The 21,995-nt window shown below is 46.2% G+C and overlaps 1 protein-coding gene across 1 annotated transcript; it reads right to left on the bottom strand.

Annotated features, from left to right (window-relative positions):
• Positions 1-604: 604 nt before the first annotated feature.
• PLA2G2D (phospholipase A2 group IID) lies at positions 605-6,027 on the bottom strand. The gene is made up of 4 exons (XM_002811385.4): positions 5,946-6,027; positions 2,820-2,964; positions 1,995-2,101; positions 605-750 (listed from the first exon to the last, which is right to left on the bottom strand). The coding sequence occupies exons 1-4, from the start codon at positions 5,983-5,985 to the stop codon at positions 605-607; spliced, it is 438 nt and encodes a 145-aa protein (XP_002811431.2). The 5' UTR covers positions 5,986-6,027.
• Positions 6,028-21,995: the final 15,968 nt, after the last annotated feature.

Below are 21,995 nucleotides of genomic sequence, written 5' to 3'. Positions count from 1 at the left end.
GACTTCAGAGCTTGCTTGGGGAGAGGGTCACATGGCCAGACTGTGCGGGGTCCCCAATGCCTATGAGAGGCTTTATCTTAGGACAGTGGAGGGCCTTGAGGTTTTAAGAGACAGAGCCACATGGACAGAAAGATCAATATTGCCCTTTATAGTGGCTGCTCTGGTTGTAGCTCTGAGACTATATTGGAGGGGGTGAGAAAGGACCGGGGGGCCAGCAGGTGGGGGACAGCAGCAGACCTCTCCCCCACCCCGATGCTTTGGTCCAACCACCATCTCTGAAGGCTCCCTTGCTTGGGCTTCTCCCAAGATGCCCATCCACCCTCAGAGGACACAGCTGCTGCCTCAACTGGGAGGATTCGGAAAGCTTCAGAAGGTCAGAAGGCATTGGTGGAGGGTTCCGGGGAAGGCTGGGACTACCTCCCCCCAGGAGTGTTTGAAAAGCCAGGCTGGTTCAGGTTAGATAGTGAGGTGGGGATGCCAGAGTGCCATGCTGAGGAACAGAGTAGAGTGCGGAGTGTTTGAAAAGCCAGGCTGGTTCAGGTTAGATACTGAGGTGGGGATGCCGGAGCTCCATGCTGAGGAACAGGGTAGAGGGTGTGGGCTTCTAGCACCCAGGAGTCTGGCCCCGGCAGTGGGGCCGCCAGTAGAAATGCAGTCGCTTCTGGTAGGTGTCCAGGTTGCGCTTCAGGCAGAAGGCCACCTCCTTGTCACAGGCACACAGCTGCTGCTCACACCAGCTTCCCTTGTCAGCTGTGGGTGGAGGAGGGGGAGCTCTCTGTTTGTCCTTTTCTGAGACAGAGGCAGGTATGAGTCTAGCAGCCTCTGAAGTCAGTGCAGTTCCTACTCAGTTGTGGAGGTACCGGTCCCAGCAACCTCGATTCTAGCTGCATGACCTTGGCCACGTACCATGACCTCCCTGTGTGTCATTGCACCTTCAGTTATTTATTCACCCATTCATTAAACGATTATTGAGCACCTACCGTGTCATGGCAGGAGAGGACTGAATGATAGGGACATGGGAGAAGGGCAGGTATTAGAGCACCACAGGGAGGAAAAAACAACTATGCAAAGTTAACATGAGGAACCATGCACGGCTAGGAGATCAGAAAACAGGGTGGAAGAGCCTCTTGAGCTGAGATCGGAAGGGTCTGCTCTTCCTGGAGGAAGCTAGGGTTGGGGAGTGGGGGATGGCAACAGTCTATGCAAAGACTCCCGGGCAGGAGGGATCACAGTTTCATTATCTGTGAAGCAGGGATAATGGCAAGAGCTGCCTAGGGGGCTGTCATGAGAGTTAAAGTAACAAGACAAGGCACTTAGCCTATAGTAAGTGCTCAATAAATGTTGGATATTATTGTTACTGTTATTACGAAGCCCTCAATTAACAGCAGCTGCTGTGATGAGCCCTTTCGATTCCCAGCCCTGAGGACCTGCTACATTTCTATGCTTGTGGTGCTGGAAAGGATGCAGGGGCCAGGTGCCCTGGGTTCCAGCCCAGGCTCTGTCAGTTGGAGGCAGACACTTCCCCACTCTAGTTTTGGTTTCCTGGTCTGCACAATGGAGATAATCAGGGTTTTGCTGATCCTCGACAGGCTGCCACGAGCATCAGTGATGATGAAAGTAACAGCCAATCGGTAGCTCTGTATAATTTATTATGGCAGGTATCCTGCGAGGCCCATTCTGTCTGTCTCATTTGAGTTCTTGCAATAACTTAATGGGGTAGATTACAGATGAGGATACTGAGGTTCAGAGAGGTTAAGAAATGTGGTCACCAAGCTGGTCAGTCGTGGGCATGAATTCCAGGTGCTAAAGGGGCCAAACCTCCCATGGGTCCTCTCCATACCCCCATACCCATTCTTGCCTCTTCACAGCCCAACTGCAGCCAGCAGACCCATGCAAAAAAAAACAGAGGTCAAGTAGCTGTGCTGTGAAGGCAGTGAGGGCCAGAACTCCCTTCCTGGGGTCTCCAGCTCCTGCCCTGAGGTCCGGGTACTCACAGCAGTGGATGTCCCCCTGGGAAAAGTTGTATCTGTAATAGTCCTTGTAGATGCCACACCCCTGGGTCTTCAGGTGGACATAGCAGCAGTCATGGGTCTGGCAGCACCTGGAGCAGACAGGGTGCACAGCTGCATGGGTCCCCGGCCTACTGGGGTCTCTGGCTGCTCCCCCCACCAGAGAAGAACCCGTGCCCCCACCTGGGAAGAGTCAAGGCCTGCAGGGCTGCAGTATTCCTCAGGATCATGATGACTCACATTTTTTGAGCGATTCCTATGCACCAGACACCTGCTTTATCTATGCATTCTCTCTTACTCCTTAAAACCACCATGGGATGGAGGTGATCATATTATCCCCTCTTCAGAGATGAAGAAACTGAGACTCGGGGAGGTCAAGACACTTGCCCAAGGTCACACAGCCTATAAGTGGCAGATCGGGGCAGTGTCCCCAGGCCTGGCTGGCTCTCACCGCTCCTCTAGCTGACTCCCAGGGTTGCTATGAAGATCAAATGAGATAAAGGAAAAAAAGAGGCGGGGGAGGGCTTTAAAAACCAATGTCCATTGCAGTGGGGAGTGAACGTGGGCATTGTCACTAGAGTAGGGGATGGGAGTGCAAGGGGGTGTCTGGCCTTCAGGGACCCTGGGGAACCTTCTGGAAGGCAAGTTCCAGGAGGGCTGGGACCGTATTAGCACTCAGCGGTTTCTAGCACATAGTAGATGCTCAACAAAATGGATTCAACTCAACTAAATGAATAGGTGGGTGGAGAGAAAAGAAGAGTACCGTAGTCGGGGGCAGGATAGGATTGCCAGCCCTGAGAAAGGAGTTACCAGTCCGTGACATCTTTGGGCTGGCCTCTGCCACCTGGTCCACAGTGACAGCCGTAGGGCCAGTAGAAGAGGATGGGCGTTTTCCCAGTCACTTGCTTGACCATCTTGTTCAGATTCAGGATCCCGCCCTGGATTGGAATCACACCTGCCAAGCAGCCCAGCAACCAGCAGAGGAGAGGAGATGAATTTCAGGGCAGCACCAGTGGGCACAGGACAGCACCTCTGCTCTGCCCAGACCAAATGAGTGACCTCAAATGATGATAATAATAAAACGACATCTACTACTGCCATTAAAAATATAGCGACAGGCCAGGCACAGTGGCTCACATCTGTAATCCCAGCACTTTGGGAGACAAAGTCTCGCTCTGTTGCCTAGGCTGGAATGCAGTGGCATGATCTCGGGTTTGCAAGGCCAAGGTGGGCAGATTGCTTGAACCCAGGAGTTTGAGACTAGCTTGGGAAACATGGTAACACCCTGTATCTACAAAACATCAAAAATTAACTGGGCGTGGTGGTGGACACCTGTCGTCCCAGCTGCTTGGGAGGCTGAGGTGGGAGGTAGAGGCTGCAGTGAGCCGTGATCGTGCCACTGCACTCCAGCCTGGGCAACACAGTGAGACTTTGTCTCAAGGAAAAAAAGTGACAATTACTGAGTGCTTACTATAGGTCTTCTTCTGTATTGATTTCTCGACTCCATCTGGCTAGATAATTACTGTTATATTAAATAAACAAACTTTTTATTTTGGAATAATTCCAGATGTACAAAAAAGTTGCGAAGATAGAAAGCTCCTGTATACCCCTCAGCCAATTTCCTCAAATGTTATCATCTTACTTGTGATTCATTTGTTAAAACCAACACTGGTACAATGAATATTATTTTTAATCCCTATTTTACAGATGAGCAGGTTGAGGCTCAGTAACTTGCTCAGAGTCTTAGTGGCTGGTAAATGGAGCCAGAATTCATCACTTAAAACAGTCTGGTTTCATTCTCTGTCTCTGGATGTTGATTTCCCACTCCACAATAGGAAGAATGGTCCCAAGTCACCCTTCTTAACTCCAGCCCCTAGAAAAATCTGAGTCTGTAATAAAGAGAGTGTGTGGGTCTTCTGGGAGGCAGCATGATTTAGAAATCAATGCTTTTCATGGATAATTTTATTTCACTCATAATAACTGCTGATTAGAATCGATAGTAAGGGGAATTTATTTTACTGGAAGAGAGGAATGCATTATGTTGAGTTAGGAGAAATAAAATATATTAAGTCCATGAATTCAAGTGGGAGGTTGGGAGAAACAGATGACAGAAGGGAACGGAGCTGTGCCTGTGTGCAACTCCTAGAGATGATTCGAGAATGCAGGGAGCACAGGTCCTGATGGAGCCCAGAGTCTCAGGGAGACTGGGCTGGGCAGCCCCTCTTCCAGTGAGTCTAGTTATGGAACCTGCACCCAACCTCAGGCAAATGAAGTCAATAGTACACAGTGGGTGAGCCCCACATTGGGGCCCATTGGGGTGGGAAGGGTGGTTGGGAGAAACTCATGCAGTAGACAAAGAATGAGACCAAACATGGGTGGCCTTGGGTTGCGACTAAAAGTGACTGGGCCATCGTGTCCCCAGTATGTCCCCTCAATGTGTGGGAGTCCATGTTGCCACGCCTGTTTGACATGGTAGCTCTAGCTGTTAAGACATGTACAAGAGAAGCCTTGCTAAGATTTGGCTGCACAGGTGAAGGATCCCGGGCCCTCTGAAATCATACACAGTCCATCAGAGATTCCTGGATTCCATGATAAGGAACCCACCTGCAAACGGAGAGTCCACCTTGCAGATCAACCAGAGCCCCGAGTTCAGAATCTTGCCTTTCTTAGGGTACCCCATCCCCTTTTTTTTTGCCCTAAATCTAGCCCTTTCAATCTGGGCTCAGAAATACATAAACTGAACTCACACCTGAATGATGCAGCTCTTTCTTGCCATGTGAGAAATACATCCAGCTTTGATTCAGAATGCTTTTGGGTGGTCTTACTTGCCACAATTTTAAGGTGAGGAGGACCCAGCCTGAGAAACGGAGCTGGAGCTGTGGCTGGGGAGGTGTTGGTGAACTGGCTTAGCATGTCAGCCATTCTTGCCTGGGTAACTTTTCCCACCCTTGGCTGCCACCGACAGGGGCAAAGCTCCTTCTCCCAAGGGATGGGCACAGTGGGTGGGAGGAGGTGCCACTGCCATCTTTCATGCATGTGCCATGTGTGAAGCTATTATTTAAGTTTACTCAACACTTAGTATCTGTTTTCCCATTAGAGTCCTTCTAACAGCCCTGTGAAGGGGGTTGTACCCATTTTACAGATAAGGATATTGAAAGGTTGGGTGATTTGGCTAAAGTCATATTGCTAAGAGATGACGGGGCCTGCATTTAACTGCAGGTTCATCTGTGTATTTGATTTCCACAGTGTCTTCCCTCTTTACATCTGAGAGATGAATTTTTGCAGCTCAATTGCAAATTTCCTAATGGTTTTTGCTGTAATCCTGGAGACATGTTCCTCTAGAGAATTTCGGAGTCCCAAGATAACATAAAACTACATTTTAAAATGCAAGTCCTTTCCAAAATCACAATTTTGAGATGGATTGAGGACAAAAAGGCCAATTTGCTGGCAACTGCACTTTATATTTGGTCTGCTTAAGATCAAATGGAAATTGCCCCCTCTTCACTGAAGGTCAAGGGAACCCTCTTCCCAGGTTCAAGGAAGATCATGAACACGAAACGGCTCTAAAAATATGGAGTGCTATGCATTCATACGGGTTGCTCCTATTCAGTGGGAGAGGCAGGGGTGAAGTGACCTGTGTCCAAAGCGTCATCATCATGGGCGCAGCAGACCCTGGTGCTGGACTTCTAGTTTGAACCTTCACAGCAGTCCAGAGACGTGCAGTGCAGCTTGGCCAGCCAGAGGTCTCTGGCTGAAACTACCATGCTAGGAAACTGACGGCCACTGAAGGCTCTTTGCAGAGGGGCAGAAGGATTGGGGAGTGGAGGCCAGGCTCCTGGGGATCAGAGGAGCAGCCCCCCAATCTGGGAAAGAGAGCACAGGGGTACACTGGCCTCCCTCCTTCCCTTCCCAGCCTGGGTCCCGTCCCCGACTCACCAGCCATCACCACCAGCCCACATAGCAGTGCAAGTTCCATGATCCCAGCACAGAGCAGTAGAGGCAGATGCTGACAGCCCCTTTCTATGCGGGCTGCCCCCTTATATCAGATGCACCCCATCCAGCCTTGCCCAGCCCTCCCTCCCAGCCCCCACTCTCATGGAGGCAACACATGCTTCTTTCACTTCCACTTTTCTGGTACTGGGGAGTTTTTTTTGTTTGTTTTTTTAAAAAAACATAAGGTTCTTTTCCTATTTATTTGTTTATTTATTTAATGTATTTATTTATTTATATTCATATATATGTATATTTTGAGATAGGGTCTCACTCTGTCACTCAGGCTGGAGTGCAGTGGAAAGATCACAGCTCACTGTAACCTCGACCTCCTGGGCTCAGGCAATCCTCCTGCCTCAGCTTTCCAAGTAGCTGAGACCACAGGCACGAGCCACTATGCCTGGCAATTTCTTTTTTAAGACAACACTATGTTGCCCAGGTTGCTCTCGAACTCCTGGCCTCAAACAATCATCCCGCCTCAACCTCCCAAAGTGCTGGGATTGCAGGTGTGAGCACCATGCCTTGGCTTCCCCACCTCGCCCTTTTTGATAAAAGAAACATACACTCAGTGCAGAAGATTTGGAAAACCTAAACAATAAACTTAAAATCACCTGTAAACCTATGAAGCACCATTGACATTTTGGTGTACGTCCCTCTGTGGTCCTGTTGCTGCCTGTCTCTCTTTCTGTCTGTCTCTCTCTCTCCATACTTTTCCCCAACCAAATTAGGAAAATGTTATATATGCAGAGCTTCATAGCCTATTTTTTCATTTGCCGATATAACTTGCACATGTTTCTATGTCATTAAATATTCCTCTCTAGTAACATTGTGAAAGGCAGGTTCCTGGCTGGGCACAGTGGCTCATGACAGTAATCCTAGCACTTTGGGAGCCCTAGGTGGGTGGATCACGAAGTCAGGAGTTCAAGACCAGCCAGGCCAATGTGGTGAAACCCCCTCTCTACTAAAAATACAAAAATTAGCCGAGCGTGGTGGCAGGCACCTCTAATCCCAGCTACTCAGGAGGCTGAGGCAGAGACTTGCTTGAACTCAGGAGGCGGAGGTTGCAGTGAGCTGAGATTGTGCCACTGCACTCCAGCCTGGGCGACAGAGCAAGACTCCGTCTCAAAAAGAAAAAGGCAAGTTCCTATTTCATTATACTATTATATATATTATTATACTGCTATACCGTTTATCTAATGAAGCTCCATTAATGGATATATGGGTGGCTTCTGGTATTTTTTTACTAATCTAGACTGTAGAGTGAAAGAAGGCCAAATTTCAGTCAGTTCATGTCTAGAATTGCTTCCATAGGATCTACTCCTAATGTGGACTTGCTGAGTCAAAGCACACACACAATTTGAAGGCAGACAATTGATATGTGTTGACAACTTACCCTACAGAAGGTCTGCCCCAGTTTACATGTGAGAATCCTAATGAGGCAAATGGGGTGGAGCCAGCCCAACTTGGGTGGAGGAGCTGATGGGAGGACACCCATGGCCACGACACAGAGAAGGTCAGCCACCAGGGCTCCACCGAGAACCTTGTTCCCACAGCTTTGATGCCTGTTAGATGGCTGTCTAAGGACAGAATGCCCAGGCTGACCTCTGTTGCCAGCAAATCAGCTCATCCAAAAGAATATGCCAGCAACAGCCACTGCTAGGAGCTTCCCTCTCTCTCTCTCTCTTCTCTCTTCTCTTCCCTCCCTTTTAAATCTGATTATTGCCTTTGTTCCTTGACTCAGTCAACCAACTGACCAGCTCAAATGTGTGTCAACAATCTACATGCAAAGTAATTCAACAGCAAGCAAAGCAGATGCCTCCGGCACATTTTTTGATGCACCCCCTCCCATGTAGGCTCAATAGCCTTGTGCACTTACCAGTGTGGTACCTTACCCTATAGAGAATCCTCCAGACATGGACTCTTGATGGGCCACGTGGCTACCTGTCAGAACTCACGCCACCCTCCATCTGGTATGGAGGGATGGGAGCAAAAGTAGCCACAAGCCCTTTGTTGATTCCAGAAGACTTTTCCCTAAAGGGAGAGAAGGCACGATATTGATGCTACAAAGCATCCTCCAAAGCCCCATCTTCAGAGTTACCTCAGACACCTCCAGAAGCCCCAGGGCACATCCAGCAGGCAAGGTTTGCGATCAGACAGATCTGGTTCAAATCCTGGCTCCTTCTCTTACCAACTGTGGGACCCTGGGCAAATTACTTCACCTCCAGGAACCTTGGTTTCTTCATCTGCAAAATGGGGTCAACAGTCCCTCCCTTCCCTGATGGCTGTGAGATTTAGATACAATGTCCATAAAGCACATAGCACCAAGCCTCACCAATCCAGGAAATGCCATTACAGTAACCACGACATGGGAGGTTAAGAGGACTGGGGAGATGGGATTCAAACCCAGACTGCCTGGGTTAACAGCCTGGCCTCCCTGACGTTCTGGCTGCTTAACTTGGAGCAAGCTGATTATTAGCTCCATGTCTTCCTCTTGCTCTTGTGTAAGACAGGGGTGATGACAGTACCTACTTCATAGGGTTACTGTGAGGATGAAAAGATGATACGTGAACAGTGTTTGGTCCACAGCTAGAGACCAATAAATGTCAGCTGCAGTGACTCCCATCATCCTCCTCCTCATCATCATCATCACCCTCATCATCACTGCTTAAAACAAGTGGAATAACTAACCTTTTCTCCTGCATTCTCTGATCTGCTGTTAATACGATCCATTGTTTTTTCCCCATCTCAGTGCATTTGGTCCTCTGTATAAATTTAATCTGGGTCTTTTAAATATTTTCCGTGCTTCTCCTTAACATGCTCATCTTTCTTTGCTTTTTTAAATTAAAAAAAATTTTTTTTGAGACGGAGTCTTGCTCTGTTGCCCAGGTTGGAGTGCAGTGGTGCGATCTCAGCTCACTGCAACCTCCACCTCCCAGGTTCAAGCAATTCTTGTGCCTCAGCCTCCTGAGTAGCTGGGACTATAGGCATGCGCCCATGCCTGGCTAATTTTTTTGTATTTTTAGTAGAGACGGGGTTTTACTATGTTGGCCAGGCTGGTCTCAAACTCCTAACCTCAGGTGATCGACCCACCTCGGCCTCACAAAATTCTGGGATTACAGGCATAAGCCACTGTCCCTGGCTTCTTTTATATCCTTAAACATAGAGAATCTACAATAGTTCCCCTTTATTAGTTTCCTGGCAGTTTCTCTTTCCACAGTTTCAGTGTCCTGTGGTATACAGGTCACTGAGGTTTTTTGTTTGTTTGTTTGTTTGAGATGGAGTCTCGCTCTGTCGCCAAGCTGGAGTGCAGTGGTAGTCTTGGCTCACCACAACCTCTGCCTCCTGGGTTCAAGTGATTCTCCTGCCTCAGCCTCCTGAGTAGCTGGGACTACAGGCATGCACCACCACACCCAGATAATTTTTGTATTTTTAGCAGAGACAAGGTCTCATCATGTTGGTCAGGCTTGAACTCCTGACCTCGTGATCTGCCCACCTTGATCTCCCAAAGTGCTGGGATTACAGGCGTGAGCCACAGTGCCCAGCCGTGACACTGGCTGTGACTCTCTCTTGAGAGAGAAAGAGAGACCACATTCACGTAACTTTTATTATAGTATATTGTCATAATTGCTCTATTTTATTATTAGTCATCATTATTAATCTCTTACCATGCCTAATTTATAAATTAAACTTTACCATAGATTTGTATGGCTCATATATAAAAAAATGTAGTCTATATAAGGTTGGGTCCTATCCATGCTTTCAGACAGCCGCTGGGGGTCTTGGAATGTATCCCCTGAAAATAAAGGAGGACAACTGTAGTTATAACTTTCGATGTCCTCCAACTACTAATTCTATCGTTTGTGTCATTACTGGGCATTTTTCTATTGTTTGATGGTTTCTTTAGTATGGATTTCCAGAAGTGAAATTTCTGGGTCAGAAGACGTAAAGATTTTTGGAGGCTGGGTGTGGTGGCTCACACCTGTAATCCCGGCACTTTAGGAGGCTGAGGTGGGAGGATCTCTTGAGCCCAGGAGTTCAAGACCAGCCTGGGCAACATGGTGAAACCCCATCTCCACTAAAAATTTAAAAGTTATCTAGGAGGTCAGACATGGTGGCTCATGCCTGTAATCCCAGAACTTTGGGAGGCCAAAGTGGGCAGATTGTTTGAGACCAGTAATTCGAGACCAGCCTGGCCAACATGGTGAAACACTGTTTCTACAAAAAATACAAAAATTAGCCAGGCATGGTCTTGTGTGCCTGTAATCCCAGCTACTCGAGAGGCTGAGGTGGGTGGATCACTTGAGCCCAGGAGGTCAAGGCTTTAGTGAGCCGAGATCGAGCCCTTGTACTCCAGCCTAGGTGACACAGTGAGACCCTATCTCAAAAAAAAAAAAAAAAAAAAAAAAAGAAGAAGAAGAAAAATTCACGGCACATGGTGATGTGAGCTTGTAGTCTCAGCTACTCAGGAGGCTGAGGTGGAAGGATTGCTTGATCCCAGGAGTTTGAGGCTGTAGTGAGCCACGATCATGCCACTACACTTCTTTCAGCCTGGGCGACAGAGCGATACCCTATCTCAAGAAAAAAGGCATTATATAATTTGCATTTGAATAATTAACAATGAGGATGAATATATAAAGGATTCCATGCCTTTTCTTTTCTCTGAAAGTCTGTGAATTTGAAACCCCCTTGCTTCTGCCCATCAGCAGGTCTTAGTATCTATTGGGCCTGGTTGTTTCGTGGGACATATCAGCAAGTCTGTGTGTTTTTACTTCCCTGGCAACAGTCGGAAAAACATTGATGATACTGTTAGGCCACAATCTGGCAAGCTCTCCAGGTGGAGGGTGGAAGGGAGCAGGAAGGCTATCAGATGCTGAGAGGGGAAACTCTGTTAAAAATAGCCACTGCCGACTGAGTTTCTACCATATGTCAGGCCCTGAGTTCTTATGTCATTTGATTTTCACAGCCACACCATGAAGAAGACACTGCTATTCCCATATTACAGGTGAGGAAGCTGGAGCTCAGAGAGGTTAGAAACTTGACCAAGGTCACACAGCAGGTACACGGCAGAGTTTGGGTTAGACCACAGCTCTGCTGGAGCCCGCCTTACTGTGTAGGGGGGTACTGCCCTTAGAACTCCACATATAATAAATCTAAGTAGGTACTGTCATAATCTCCATTCCATGGATGAGTCACTGTGTCTTGGAGCACTGCCATATGAATTCTCTTACCCGCCCAGCATAGACAACCGTGGAAGCCAGAAGAGCTGGCAGAGTCCAGAAGTCGGCTGCCCCCGCCCTCACTGCAGACCAGAAGAAAGTGGACCCTCTTTCTCACTTCCTAAGAATACCCTCCGAGGTGACAGCACGTCCTCTCAGCCTGTGGCAGGAGACCTCCCGTGCAAAGCCCTGTTGACCAGAAGAGTCTCATTGCCCAGGTTCCATTCACCGTGAAAGCCTGCCAGAGTGTATCTGAAATGAAGCTCCAAATTCCCACAGGTTTGCAGGATCAGAGGGAAGCAAAGGAGGACTTCCCCAGGGCGGGAAAGAGGGAGGAGGGAGAGATTAGCTTTTGTGGGAGAGCGACCCATTTTTCTCCACCTGAATCAAACGAAATCGATTAAACAACTGGACTCCACCCAAATGCCTGTCAACAGCAGAATGGAGAGACCTGTGGCAGTATAGTCAACCGATGAGAACACCACGTCAACAAAACACAATGACACGCAAGGACATGGATGAATCCCACAAGCATAGAACGAAAAATAAAGCCAGACACAAAAGAGCACAGAATGTGAGTGAGACTCCATTGCTACGACGTTCCACAATAGTCAAGCTCATGTGTGATTTCACAAGCCAGGACAGCAGTTCCCCACGGCTGTGCGTGCTGATTAGAGGGGGTTACTAGAGGTCTTCCTTCAGGGGGTGCTGCTGATGTTCTGTCTGTTTGGTGTTGGTTACATGGGTGTGTTCACATTGCAATAATTCATCCCGCTGTTCACTAAGGTTTGTGCATTTTCCTGGATGTATGTTACATTACCATGCATTTGAATGATAATAATGAGGATGAGGATGATGATTTAATTTTTTTTTTTTTTTGTAGTGCCTATAATCCTAGCACTTTGGGAGGCTGAGGCAGGCGGATCACTTGAGATCAGGAGTTTGAGACCAGCCTGGGCAACATAGCCAGACCTCATCTCTATCAAAAATAAAAATTAGCCAGGCAGGGTGACTTGCACCTGTAGTCCCAGCTACTCAGGAGGCTGAAGCAGGAGGATCCCTGGAGCCCAGGAGTTCAAGGCTGTAGTGAGCTGTGATTGCACCACAGCACCCCAGCCTTGGTGACAGCTGAGACCCTGTCTCTTAAAAAAAATTAGGTTCAAACTTCAGCAGGAAGTCCTTTGGACATCCTTCCAAATTATCAGGTATCCTTCCAGATTACGAGCAACCAAGGCCATGTAGTAGAAAGAAAGCCCCAGCTTTGATATCAGAAAGCTCTGTCTTTGGCTTCTAGTTTAATAACTGTGTTACTTTGATCCGGGTGCTTCATCTCTCTGAGCGTCAGTTTCCCATCTGGAAAATAGCACCAATGATGCAGCTCCTTTAGGCTTGTTGTCATGATTACAGGTAGCATGATTGGCACATGGTAAGTGGTCAGTAATAGGAAGAAAAGGTCTAGGGTTCAAACTCAGGCAAGGGGCAGGGCAAACTGCCCTCTTTCAGCACCTCAAGCCCAGAGAGTCTTGTTTCAGAATGACACAAAGCTGGTCACATGCAATGGGGGGATTCCCAGGCCAGTGGCCACGAGAAGGCACTTTCAAAATCATTTGAAATCCCCATGCCCAGCAGCTTCCAGATGGTCATTGCTGGAAGATTCTTTCTTGTGTTTAGACGCAGCCCAGCCCCCTGCTGCTTCCTAAAGGCCACATCTGGTGGGAGGCCGCAGAGCCTAGGCATCCAGAAGGAGGCCTGGGGGTCAGACAGACTTGACATGGATCCTGACTCCCCCTCTGTTTTCTCATCTGTTACACAGGGCAGGGGAAACTGATAATACCCAGCTAGTAGGATTGTTATGAGGATTCCTAGACATGGGGCATGCACGGCACTTGGCAATGTGCTTTGTGCAGAACAAACACTCAATAATGGTACTTGGTGGTGCTGTTATTAGTATTAGCTCATGGGAGGCAAAGAGCACATTTCTAGGAAGTCCCACAGGAGCCCAGCACATGATTCCGTTCCACGGACATTCCTGAGCACCTACTCTGTGCCAGCCCCAGCCAGACTCAGCACACTGTGCAGGGTGCAGAGACGAAGGCGCAAGACAAGGCCCTGCCCACCAGGAACTTACAGTGTCCTCAGAGTGACCAGACAATTTTCCAGCTGGTTGAGACCTGGGCAGTGCAGACAGTTGGTGACCTGTCCGGTGGTTGCAGGTGAGGGGCTCACACTGATTTGCATAGAAGTCAGTTGCCCTGCCTGAGGAGTTGGAATGGAGGGCTGACGGTGGCAACAAGATAATTGTCTGGTGGGTTTGGCCAGAGTTCTGCAGAGAGAACCCTGTAGAACCTCCTGGCATCCCTCTGATCACCAAGAGGGGCTATGCAAGGCACAGGTGATAGAGGGTGTCACTGTGGTGTGGGATGGGACTGGGGGCACACACCTCTTCCGTGCAGAGCATGGTATGGCTCTGAGGCTGGAAGGCAAGGCGACTTTCCTGGCACCCTGAGAGTCTGAAGCTTTGGGGGAATCTAAGGTCAGCACCCTGGGGTAGGCCCAATCTCTGTGGGTGCCAAGGCTTCCATAAGTAGCTGTGAGTGGATGTTAACACTGGGGTCAGGGGAGCAGGGCAGAGGGATATGGGCAGCTGGGGCTCCCGAGATGCTTCTGGAGATGCTCAGCTGACATGGCAAGGCATTATTTTGGGAGGGCCGGTGGGCTGACTTATGTGGGTGGGACAGAGCCATTTCTTCCTGTTAATATGATCCCATAGGGGCTCACAGCCTCATGAGATCTGGCAGAAGGGTTAGCCTGGAAGGGTCCACCATCCGCTCCACAGGAAATAATAGCACTTGGGCACGCACAGAATCTTCTATCTTTCTCCCTCCTCGAAGCACATTTTCTATTTTGGGCACTATTTTTTCCACGTGCAGATGAGGTTGGTGGGGCTCTGCAGGGTCTACTTCCTGTCTCTATGAATTTGACTAAGTACCTCACATAAGTGAAATCATACAGCATTTCTCCCTTTCTACCTGGCTTCTTTCATTTAGCACAATGTTCGCAAAGTTCATCTGTGTTGTGGCATATGTCAGAATTTCCTTCCTTTTTCAGGCTGAGTCACATAATCTGTTTTTAAAAACAGCTTTATTGGCTGGGTGTGGTGGCTCATGCCTGTAATCCTAGCACTTAGGGAGGCTGAGGCAGGTGGATCACAAGGTCAAGAGATTGAGACCATCCTGGCCAACATGGTGAAACCCCATCTCTACTAAAAATACAAAAATTAGCTGGGCATGGTGGTGCACACCTCTAGTCCCAGCTACTCGGGAGGCTGAGGCAGGAGAATCTCTTGAACCCGGGAGGCCGAGGTTGCAGTGAGTTGAGATTGCACCATAGCACTCCAGCCTGGGCAACAAGAGCAAAACTCTGTCTCAAAAAAAAAAAAACCCAAACAAACAAACAAGCCAAAACAGCTTTATGGAGATAGTCATTCAAATGTATAAGTCAGTGATGTTGGTGGTGTGTTTTGTTTTTGTTTTTCAGATTCACAGTTTTGCAAGCATCACACAATCTAATTTTAGAACTTTTCTTCTTTTTCTTTTTTTTGAGACAGGATCTCACTCTGTCACCCAGGCTGCAGTACAGTGGTGCAATCTCAGGTCACTGAAGCCTCAACCTCCTGGGCTCAAGCAATCCTCCCAACTCAGCTTCCCAAGTAGCTGGTACTACAGGCACGCACCGCCACACCCAGCTAATTTTTGTATTTTTTGTACAGATGGGGTTTTGCCATGTTGCCCAGGCCGGTCTTGAACTCCTGGGCTCAAGCAATCCACCCGCCTCGATCTCCCAAAGTGCTAGGATTACAGGTGTGAGCCAATACGCCAGGCCTAGAACATTTTTGATATCCCAAAAAGAAGGGTCTCCAGCCAAGGACTGACCAGAACCCGTTCTTCTCACTTTAAGTCTAATTTTTCCCCCCAGAGGCCCGCAGTCAGGAGCCATATGGTATTGTCATGGGCAGCACCATAGCCCATGTGTCCCCCACCCCAAATTGATATGTTCAAGTCCTAACCCCCAGTACTTCAGAATGTGACTGTATTTGGAGGTAGGGCCTTTGAAGAGGTGATTAAGTTAAAATGAACTTACTAGCATGGGCCCTAATCCAATATGTCTGGTGTCCTTACGAGAAGAGATCAGGACATAGACAGGCACACAGAAAAGATCATGTGAAGACACAGGGAGAAAGTGGCCATCTACAAGCTTGGAGAGAGGTGTCAGAAGGAACCAGCCCCACTGACACCTTCCTCTCAGACATCCGGCCTCCAGAACTGTGAGAACATAAATTTCTGTTGCGTAAGCCACCCAGTTTGTGGGACTTTGTTATGGTGGCGCAGGAAAACTAATAATGGTGTTAAGAGAGGCCAGAGAAAATAATGAATACACGGTGGACTTCCTGGAGGAGGTGAGCAGCCAGTAGGTCATTGCTCCTTTCTTCTGCCTGCTCCCCTCCCGCTGGATGCACATGCAATCCCTGCAGGACAGAGACCTGCTCGGAGGGACTGGCCTGGTCCTCAGGGAGCCGCCTATAGTCGGGTCTTCCCTGGTTCATGGGGCTGAGACACATGGCTTCCCAGCTTGCTGCCTCAGTTTCCACCTCATAAAATGGGAATAATGACATCTGATGCTTCCCCCTCCAGAGTTAACAGCTTAATGATTAGGAAATATTTGGTGAATGGTGATTATCTAAATATTTTTGTTATAAATGTAGAAATTGTTTCTTATAAAATTTTTTTTTTGTAGATTCACTGTTTTGCAACCATCACCAAAATCTAATTTTAGAACTTTTTCTTTTTTTTTTTTTTTTGAGACAGGGTCTCACTATTGAGGTACAATTTATATAAAAATATATTCATTTGAAGTTTCGTGAATTTTTACAAATATATGACATTTGTCACGTATTTGTATGATAGTGACAGAAACGGACCAGTGACAACTACTGGTCCACTTCAGTCACTGTAGGTGAGTTTTTCCCTCTCCAGAATCTCAGATAGATGGAATCACACAATTTGTAGGATTTTCTATCCGGCTTCTTTTATTTAGCCTAATGCTTTTGAGGTTCATTTGTGTTGCTGCGTGAATTTTATTGCTGAGTGGTATTTAGCTGGATGGATGCATTGCAGTTTGTTTATCCTTTCTTCAGTCGATGGACACTTGGTTGTTTGTAGTTCTGGGCTACTATGAATATGAGGCTGTTATAAACACTTGTGAATAAGTCTTTGTATGAACACATGCTTTTTTTTCTCCTTTTGGGTAAATGCCAACAAGTAAAATGACTGGGTGTTATATGGTAAGTGCATGTTTAACTTTATAAGAAATTGCCCGTTTTCCAAAGTGGTTGTACCATTTTACATTTCCCACCACAAGTGTAGGTAAGTTTCAGTTGCTTTATGCCTACGCTAAATTTTGATTTTTTTCTAAATCAAATATTTAAATTGTAGGCATTCTAATAGGTGCACAGCTGAATCTCATGTTCTTAATTTTTATTTATCTGATGACTAATGATGCTATGTGCTAATTTGCCAATCTGTATACCTTCTTTGGTGAAGTGTCTGTTCAAATCTTTTGCTCATTTTTTATTGGGTTGTTTATTTTCTTATTAATGAATGTTGAGAGTTGTTTCTATATCTTGGATACAAGTCCTTTATTGGATATGTGCTTTGCAAATATTTTCTTCCACTCTGTGATTTGTCTTTCCATTTTCTTTTTTTTTTTTTTCGAGACGGAGTCTCACTCTGTCACCCAGGCTGCACTGCAGTCCACTGGTGTGATCTCGGCTCACTGCAACCTCCACCTCCTGCGTTCAAGCAATTCTCTAGTGCCTCATCCTCCCAAGTAGCTAGGACTATAGGCACACGCCACCATGCCCGGCTAAATTTTTTGTATTTTTAGTAGAGATAGGTTTTTGCCTTGTTGGCCAGGCTGATCTCAAACTCCTGGGCTCAAGTGATCTGCCCACCTTGGCCTCCCAAAGTGCTGAGACTACGGGCGTGAGCCACTGCGCCCAGCCTCCACTATCTTAACAAGATGCTTGAAAGAGCAGAAGTTAAATTTTCTTTTTTTTTCTTTTAAATGAGGTCTCGCTCTTGTAACCCAGGCTGGAGTGCAATGGCGCAATCTTGCCTCATTGCAACCTCCACCTCCCGGGTTCAAGCGATTCTCCTGCCTCAGCCTCCTGAGTAGCTGCGATTACAGGCACCTGCCACCACATCCGACTAATTTTTGTGTTTTTAGTAGAGACAGGGTTTCACCATGTTGGCCAGGCTGGTCTCGAACTCCTGACCTCAGGTGATCCGCCTGCCTCAGCCTCCCAAAGTGCTAGGATTACAGGCGTGAGCCACCGTGCCCGGCCAGAAGTTAAATTTTCATGAAGTCCTTTTTATTGATTTTTTTTCTCTTATACATTGTGCTTTTGGTGCTGTATTAAAGAAATCTGCCTCATCCAAGGCCACAACAATTTTCTCCTAGGAATTTTATAAGCTTAGGTTCTATATCTAGGTCTATGATCCATTTTTAAAATATTTTTTTAAACTGTAGTAAATACAACATAAAATTTACCATCTTAACCATTTTTTAGTGCACAGTTTAGTGGCGTTAAGTACATTCACATTGTTGTGGAACCATTACCACCATCCATCCATAGCACTCTTTTAATCTTGCAAAACTGAAACTCTGTATCCTTTAAACACTGACTCCCCACTCTCCCCTTCTCTCAGCCCCTGGCAACCACCATTCTACTTTATGTCTCTGTGAATTTGACTAAGTACCCCATATAAGTAAAATCATACAGTATTTGTCCTTTTCCGACGAGTTTATTTCACTTAGCACAATGTCCTCAAAATTCATCTGTACGGTAGCATATGTCAGAATTTCCTTTCTTTTTAAGGTCGAATAATATATTCCACTTTTTAAAACAGCTTTACTGACTGGGCATGATGGCTCACACCTGTAATCCCGCAGTTTGGGAGGCTGAGACAGGAGGATTACTTGAGCCCAGAAGTTAGAGACCAGCCTAGGCAACATAGCAAGACCCCATCTCTACCAAAAAAAAAAAAAAAAAAAAAAAAAAGCTTTATTGAGATATTCATATACCATACCATTCATTCATTTCAAGTGTATAATTCAATGGTTTTTGTGTGTGTGTGTATCCATAGTTTTGCAACCATTTATAACCATTTGCAAGTGTTCTAATTTTAGAACACTTTTGATACCACAAAAAGAATTTCTACCCATCAGTAGTCATTCCCCAATCCCTGTCACCACACACTCCCTTTTCTCAGCCCCTGGAAACCATCATCTACTTCCTGTTTCTGCAGCTTTGCCTATTCTGGACATTTCATAGAGCAAAATCGTGTGATATGTGACTTTTGTGACTGGTTTCTTTCATTTAACAATGCTTTCAAGGTTCGGCCATGTTATAACATGTATCACTACTCTATTCCTTTTAATGATTGAAGAATATTTCCTTGTATAGATATACCCTATTCATCAACCAAATGGACATTTGGGTAGGGAAAAGAAAGAGAGATCAGACTGTTACTGTGTCTATGTAGAAAGGAAAGACATAAGAGACTCCATTTTGAAAAAGACCTGTACTTTAAACAATTGCTTTGCTGAGATGTTGCTAATTTGTAGCTTTGCCCCAGCCACTTTGACCCAACCTGGAGCTCACAAAAACATGTGTTGTATAAAATCAAGGTTTAAGGGATCCAGGGCTGTGCAGAATGTGCCTTGTTAACAAAATGTTTACAAGCAGTATACTTGGTAAAAGTCATCGCCATTCTCTAGTCTCAATAAACCAGGGGCACAATGCACTGTGGAAAGCTGAAGGGACCTCTGCCCTTGGAAGCGGGGTATTGTCCAAGGTTTCTCCCCATGTGATAGTCTGAAATATGGCCTCGTGGGATGAGAAAGACCTGAACGTCCCCCAGCCCGACACCCGTAAAGGGTCTGTGCTGAGGTGGATTAGTAAGAGGAAAGCCTCTTGCAGTTGAGATAGAGGAAGGCCACTGTCTCCTGCTTGCCCCTGGGAACTGAATGTCTCGGTATAAAACCCGATTGTACATTTGTTCAATTCTGAGATAGGAGAAAAACCGCCCTATGGTGGGAGGCGAGACATGTTTGCAGCAATGCTGCTTTGTTATTCTTTACTCCACTGAGATATTTGGGTGGAGAGAAACATAAATCTGGCTTACGTGCACGTCCTGTCATAGTACTTTCCTTTGAACCTAATTATCACATAGATTCTTTTGCTCACATGTTTTTTGCTGACCTTCTCCTTATTATCACCCTGCTCTCCTACTACATTCCTTTTCGCTGAAATAATGAAAATAATAATCAATAAAAACTGAGGGAACTCAGAGGCCGGTGCCGGTGCAGGTCTTTGGTGTACTGAGTACCAGTCCCCTGGGCCCACTGTTGTTTCTCTATACTTTGTCTCTGTGTCTTATTTCTTTTCTCAGTCTCTCATCCCACCCGACTAGAAATACCCACGGGTGTGGAGGGGCAGAGCACCCTTTCAATTTGGCTTTTTCCACTTTTTGCTTATAATGAATAATGCTGCTATGAACATTGGTGTACAGTTTTTGTATATGGATGCGAAAATGTTAAAAATGCAAAGTGTTAAAATGGAGACATTTCTCTTGGTATTGTATTAGTCCGTTTTCATGCTGCTGATAAAGACATTCCCAAGACGGGGTAATTTATACAGGAAAATGGTTTATTGGACTTACAGTTCCACGTGGCTGGGGAGGCCTCACAGTATGGCGGAAGGCAAGGAGGAGCAAGTCACATCTTACGTGGATGGCAGCAGGCAAAGAAAGAGCTGGTGCAGGCAAACTCCTGTTTTTTTAAAGCCATCAGATCTCGTAAGACTTATTCACTATCACGAGAACAGCACGGGAAAGATCTGCCCCCATGATTCAGTCATCTCCCACCAGGTCCCTCCCACAACACGTGGGAATTATGGGAGCTACAAGATGAAATTTGGGTGGGGACACAGAGCCAAACCATATCAGGTATATGCCTAGGAGTGCAATTACTGGGTCTTAGGGTAACTCCATGTTTAATGCTTTGAAGAACTGCCAAGCTGTTTTCCACAGTGGCTTCACCATTTTACATTTCCATCAGCAATGTATGAGGGTTCCAGTTTCTCCGCCTCCTCACTAACTCTTGGTATCATCTGTCTTTTTGATCACAGCCATCTTAGTGGGTGTGAAGTGGTATCACATTATGGTTTTCGTTTGCATTTCCCTAATGACTAATGATGCTGAGCATCATTGCACATGCTTGTTGGTCATAAGGTTATCTTCTGTGGAGAAATGTCTTTAAATCTTTTGCCTATTTTAAAGATTGGGTTGTCATCTTTTTACTGCTGAGTTATAAGAGCTCTTTAGATATTCTGGATACAAGTTCCTTATCAGACATATGGTTTGCAAATATTTTCTCTCATTCTGTTTTTTTTATTTTCTTAATGGTACAGTTTGCAGCACACATATTTTTCATTTTGATAAAGTTCAAATTATCTTTTTTGTGTCACTTGCACGTTTGATGTACTAAGAAACCATTGATAACTCAGTGTCACAAAGACTTAGTCCTATGTTTTCTTCTAAGAGTTTATTGTTTTTTCTTTTTTTTTTTTTTCTTTTTGTTTGAGACAAGAGTCTTGCTCTGTCGCCCAGGCTGGAGTGCAGTGGTGCAATCTTGGCTCACTGCAACCTCCTCCTTGCAGGTTCAAGTGATCCTCTTGCCTCAACTTCCCGAGTAGCTGGGATTACAGGCGCCTACCACCACGCCTAGCTAATATTTTGTATTTTTAGTAGAGATGGGGTTTTGCCATGTTGGCCAGGCTGGTCTCGAACTCCTGACCTCTAGTGATCAGACCACCTCAGCCTCCCAAAGAGCTGGGATTACAGGTGTGAGCCACTGCACCGAGCCTAAAAGTTTATTGTTTTTTGTTTTGTTTTGTTTTGTTTTTTTGAGATAGAATCTCACTCTGCTGCCCAGGCTGGAGTGCAGTGGCACCATCACAGCTCACAGCAGCCTCGACCTCCTGGATTCAAGCAATCCTCCCACCTTAGCCTCCTGAATAGCTGTGACTACAGGCATGTGCAAACATGCCCATGCCCAGCTCATTCTTTTTTTTTTTTTTTTTTGGCAGAGATGACATCTCACTATGTTACGCTGGTAAAAGGTTTATAGTTTACGTTTAGGTCTCTGATCCATTTTGAGTTAACTTTTGTATGTGGTGTAAGGAAGGGGTTCAACTTCATTCTTTTGCATGTGGGTATCCAGTTATCTCAACAATGTTTGTTGAGAAGACAATTTTTTCTCTATTGAATTGTCTTAGCACCCTTGAACTGTGATGAGTTTTGGTTAATTTTTGTATATGGTTAGAGGTATGAATTGAAATTCTTATTTCTTTTCTGTCTTTCTCTCCCTTCCTTCCTCCCCGATCCCTGTTCTGTTTCCCTCTTTCCTTCTCATCCTCTCTCTTTCTTCTTTCTCTCCTTCCCTCTGTTTCTTTCTCTCTTTCTCTCTCCCTCCTTCTCTCTCTTTTTTCTTTCTCTCCCTTTCTTTCTCTCTATTTCTCTCTCTTTCTGTTGATAGTCAGTTGGCCTAGCAACATGGTTGAAAATTCTGTTATTTCTCCATGAACTTCCCTTTGGATCCTTGTCAAAAATAAATTTTCCACATTTGTAAGTCTGATTCTCAGTCATCTATTCTGTTC

Source organism: Pongo abelii, chromosome 1 (genome assembly GCF_028885655.2).
Source record: "Pongo abelii isolate AG06213 chromosome 1, NHGRI_mPonAbe1-v2.0_pri, whole genome shotgun sequence".
NCBI classification, from domain to species: domain Eukaryota; kingdom Metazoa; phylum Chordata; class Mammalia; order Primates; family Hominidae; genus Pongo; species Pongo abelii.
This window is presented reverse-complemented; position numbering and strand designations above follow the sequence as displayed.